Raw genomic sequence first — 3,583 nt, 5'->3', positions numbered from 1 at the left:
TTGATAAGGAGACAGTTGATAAGGAGACAGTTGATAAGGAGACAGTTGATAAGGAGACAGATAAGGAAGAGACAGGTTTGAAGGAGATAGATAAGGAGACAGTTGATAAGGAGACAGCTGATAAGGAGACAGTTGATAAGGAGACAGTTGATAAGGAGACAGTTGATAAGGAGACAGTTGATAAGGAGACAGTTGATAAGGAGACAGATAAGGAAGAGACAGGTTTGAAGGAGATAGATAAGGAGACAGTTGATAAGGAGACAGATTAAAAGGAGACAGATTAAAAGGAGATTGATAAGGAGGCAGATCACGAGGAGACAGTTGAGAAGGAGGCAGACAAAAGAGACAGATAAAAGAGAGGCCGATGAAGGAGACAGATAAAGGAGACAGATAAGGGAGAGACAGATAAGGAGGAGACAGACAGAGGAGACACAGAGACGAGACAAAGAGAGGAGACAGATAAAGGAGACAGATAAAGGAGACAGATAGAGGAGACAGATAAAGGAGACAGATAAAGGAGACAGATAAAGGAGACAGATAGAAGAGACAGATACAGGAGACAGATAGAAGAGACAGATACAGAAGACAGATAAAGGAGAGACAAACAGAGGAGACACTCAGAGGAGACAGGAGAAGGAGACAGCAAACGAGCAGAGACAACAAGAGGCAGCAAAAGGTGAAGCACAATTAAAACAAACAAACATAACTCATCATCATAAAACAAATAACGAAGAATAATAATAAAAAACATAAAGAGATGATACACCGCACAAACAAAGAGAAAAGGAGACAGCCGATAAACACTAACAGGGACCCTCGCAGACACAGCAGCAACAGCAGCAGCAGCAACAGTAGCAGCCACAGCAACAGCAGCAGCAACAGCAGCAACAACAGCACCAGCAGTAGCAACAGCAACAGCAGCAGCAATAGCAACAGCAGCCGCAACAGCAACAGCAGCAGCAGCGACAGCAGCAGCGACAGCAGCAGCAACAGCAACACCAGCAGCAGAAGCAGCGACAACACCAGTGCCAGCAGCAGCAGCAGCAGCAACGGCAACCGCCGCAACAACAACATGAATAGCAGCAGCAGCAACGACAGCAACGGCAGCAACAGCAGCAGCAGCAACGACAGCAGCAGCAGAAGCAGCAGCAGGACCTGAGGAGGTGAGCTTCTGCTGCTGATTGATCTTGGGTCTCCCGCAGCTGCTGCGAGAGTCTCCTCGTCTCTGCCTCTGTCTCCAGACGCAGGCGCTCCGCCCTGCAACAGCAGCAGCAGCAGCAGCAGCAGCAGCAGCAGCAACAGCAACGTTCGGCTGTCTCCTCTCCTTGGGGCTGAGCTCCCGGAGCCCTTTCTTTAAAACTCCAGTATTGCTGCTGCAGCAGTTGCTTCTGCTTCTGCTCTAGCTGCTGTTGCTGCTGCTGCACTTGCTGCTGTAGGATCTGCTCTTGCTTCTGATCTTGCTGCTGCTGCGGCTGCGTGTGCTGCTGCTGCAGCTGTTTCTGTCTCCCTATGTCTCTGTCTCTCTCTTTCTTGTCTCTGTCTCTGTCTCTCGTTTCTACTTCTCATCCTCGCTCAGCAACAGCAGCAGTAACAGCAACACCAGCAGCAGCAGCAGCAGCAGCAGCAGCAATAGCAGCAGCAGCAGCAAAGAGCATGCCTTGCAGTATATTCTTCTCTAAGTCTTAACTCCAGCTGCTGCCGCTCTGCTGCTGCGAGGGCTTTCGTCTCAGCAAGCTCTCTCTCCTGCTGTCTCCTTTCCTGCTGCAGCTGCTGCTGCTGCTGCTGCTGCATCTCCGCTCTTTCGATAGCACACTGCTTCTGCACCACACCCAACAAAAGCAGCAGCAGAAGCAACACCATCAGCAGCAGCAGCAGCATTAGCAACATCATCATCATCATCAGCAGCAGCAGCAGCAACGCCATCAGCAGCAGCAGCAGCAACAACACCAGCAGGAACGTACACCAGGGTTAGCAGCAGCCGCAACCGAAGCAGCGAAAAAACAAAAGCAACAATTGGAGCAGCAGCAGCAGCAGCAGCAACTACTGCTGGTGTTGCTGCAGTTGCTCCAGCAGCATCAGCACCAGCATCAGCATCAGCAGCAGCAGCAGCAGCAGCAGCAAGATTTACCTCAAGATCTGCTGCTCTTGTCTCTAGTCTCCTCAGCATCGCCCTTGCTGTCTCCAACTCTTCATCACGAGCAGCAAGATGCGCCTCAACCGACAGCTTGGTGCTGCAAAACAAACACACTCTGTCTTCTGCTGCTGCTGCTGCTGCTGCTGATGCTGCTGCTGCTGCTGCTGATGCTGCTGCTGCAGTTGCCGTTGCTTCTGATGCTGCTGGTGCTGCTGGTGCTGCTACTACTAGTGCTGCTGCTGATGGTGCTGGTGCTGGTGCTGCTGCTGCTGCTGCTGCTGCTAGTGCTGCTGCTAATAATATTGTTGTTGTTGATGCTTCTGCCGGCTCTGCTGCAGCCGCTGCTGCTGGTGTTGCTGGTGCTGATGGCTGCTTCTGCTGCTGCTGCTTCTGGTAGTGCTGCTGCAACTGCTGCTGCTTCGTCTGATGCTGCAGCTGCTGCTGCTTCCTCTGTTACTGCTTCTTGTGCTCCAACTGGAGTTGCTGCTGCTGCTGCAGCAGCAGCAGCAGCAGAGCCGCTTACTCCTCAATCACACGGATCTGCTCCTCATATCTGTGAAAAGAAGCGCAAGACTCTCTAAGCCCTAAACCCTAAACCCTAAACCCTAAACCCTAATTGCTTTTTCTAAGGCCCACAGGTGATGTGCAACATGCGAAAGTGTTTAGGGTTTAGGGTTTATCTTTTCGTCGTCTCCATTTGATAGCGGTCTTCTGCTTTGCTTGTGAGGGTTTAGGGTTTAGGGCTTAGAGTAGTTGTTTTCAGGATTAGGGTTTAGGGTTTAGGGTTTAGGGTTTAGGGTTTAGAATTTGAGGGGTTTAGGGTGCTCTTTTGATCGTCGGGGAGTAGTGTTTAGCGTTTATGGTTTAGGGTTTAGGGTTTAGGGTTTAGGGTTTGCCTGAGTTTGCATGCATGTTCTCTGTCTCTCGCAACGGCATCAACAGCAGCAGCAACACATTCTTGTAGCTGGAGAGGGGACGCATTCAGCAGCAGCTGCAAGCAGCAGCTGCTGCTGCTGCTGCTTATTCTGTCTAGGGTTTTTGCTGCTGGTGCTGCTTCACATACAAACCCCCAAAGGTCTGCTAAGCGCCGCCGCAAAGACGAAACCTCCTCCGTTGCCTGCACAAACCCTAAACCCTAAACCCTAAACCCTAAACCCTAAACCGTAAACCCTAAACCCTAAAGAGATAATCCAGTCGAGATGAGCAGAACCAACGAAGCAAAAAACAACAGAGCGGATGCAATCACTAAACACCAAACCCTAAACCCTAAACCCTAAACCCTAAACCCTAAACCCTGAAGAACATAAGCAAAACCGTGGGCGGTAAACCACCGTATCTGCACAAATTATTCCTTTTCGTACTGCGGCATCTCACTACGCAACTTGGCATTAGGGTTTAGGGTTTAGGGTTTAGGGTTTAGGGTTTAGGGTTTAGGGTTTAGGGTTTAGG

General features: G+C 50.3%; 3 protein-coding genes across 3 annotated transcripts; 2 read left to right on the top strand and 1 right to left on the bottom strand.

The window, feature by feature from the left end:
- EAH_00064920 (hypothetical protein) lies at positions 1-269 on the top strand (the record flags this gene model as incomplete). Its single annotated transcript, XM_013392915.1, has 1 exon — positions 1-269. A coding segment is annotated over one exon (269 nt), but the record flags the coding sequence as incomplete, so codon positions are not given.
- A 488-nt stretch (positions 270-757) lies between these two features.
- Positions 758-1,159, top strand: EAH_00064910 (hypothetical protein; the record flags this gene model as incomplete). The annotated part of the gene is made up of 1 exon (XM_013392914.1): positions 758-1,159. One exon carries the CDS (start codon positions 758-760, stop codon positions 1,157-1,159), a length of 402 nt encoding a protein of 133 aa, XP_013248368.1.
- Positions 1,160-1,726: 567 nt separating this feature from the next.
- EAH_00064900 (hypothetical protein, conserved) lies at positions 1,727-3,251 on the bottom strand (the record flags this gene model as incomplete). The annotated part of the gene is made up of 3 exons (XM_013392913.1): positions 1,727-2,231; positions 2,658-2,711; positions 3,202-3,251. Coding segments are annotated over 3 exons (609 nt in total), but the record flags the coding sequence as incomplete, so codon positions are not given.
- Positions 3,252-3,583: the final 332 nt, after the last annotated feature.

The sequence above is a fragment of the Eimeria acervulina genome, genomic scaffold (assembly GCF_000499425.1).
Source record: "Eimeria acervulina Houghton genomic scaffold, Eah_scaff2076, whole genome shotgun sequence".
Taxonomy (NCBI): Eukaryota; Apicomplexa; class Conoidasida; order Eucoccidiorida; family Eimeriidae; genus Eimeria; species Eimeria acervulina.
The sequence above is the reverse complement of the archived record's forward strand: the minus strand, read 5'-3'. Positions and strand labels throughout refer to the sequence as shown.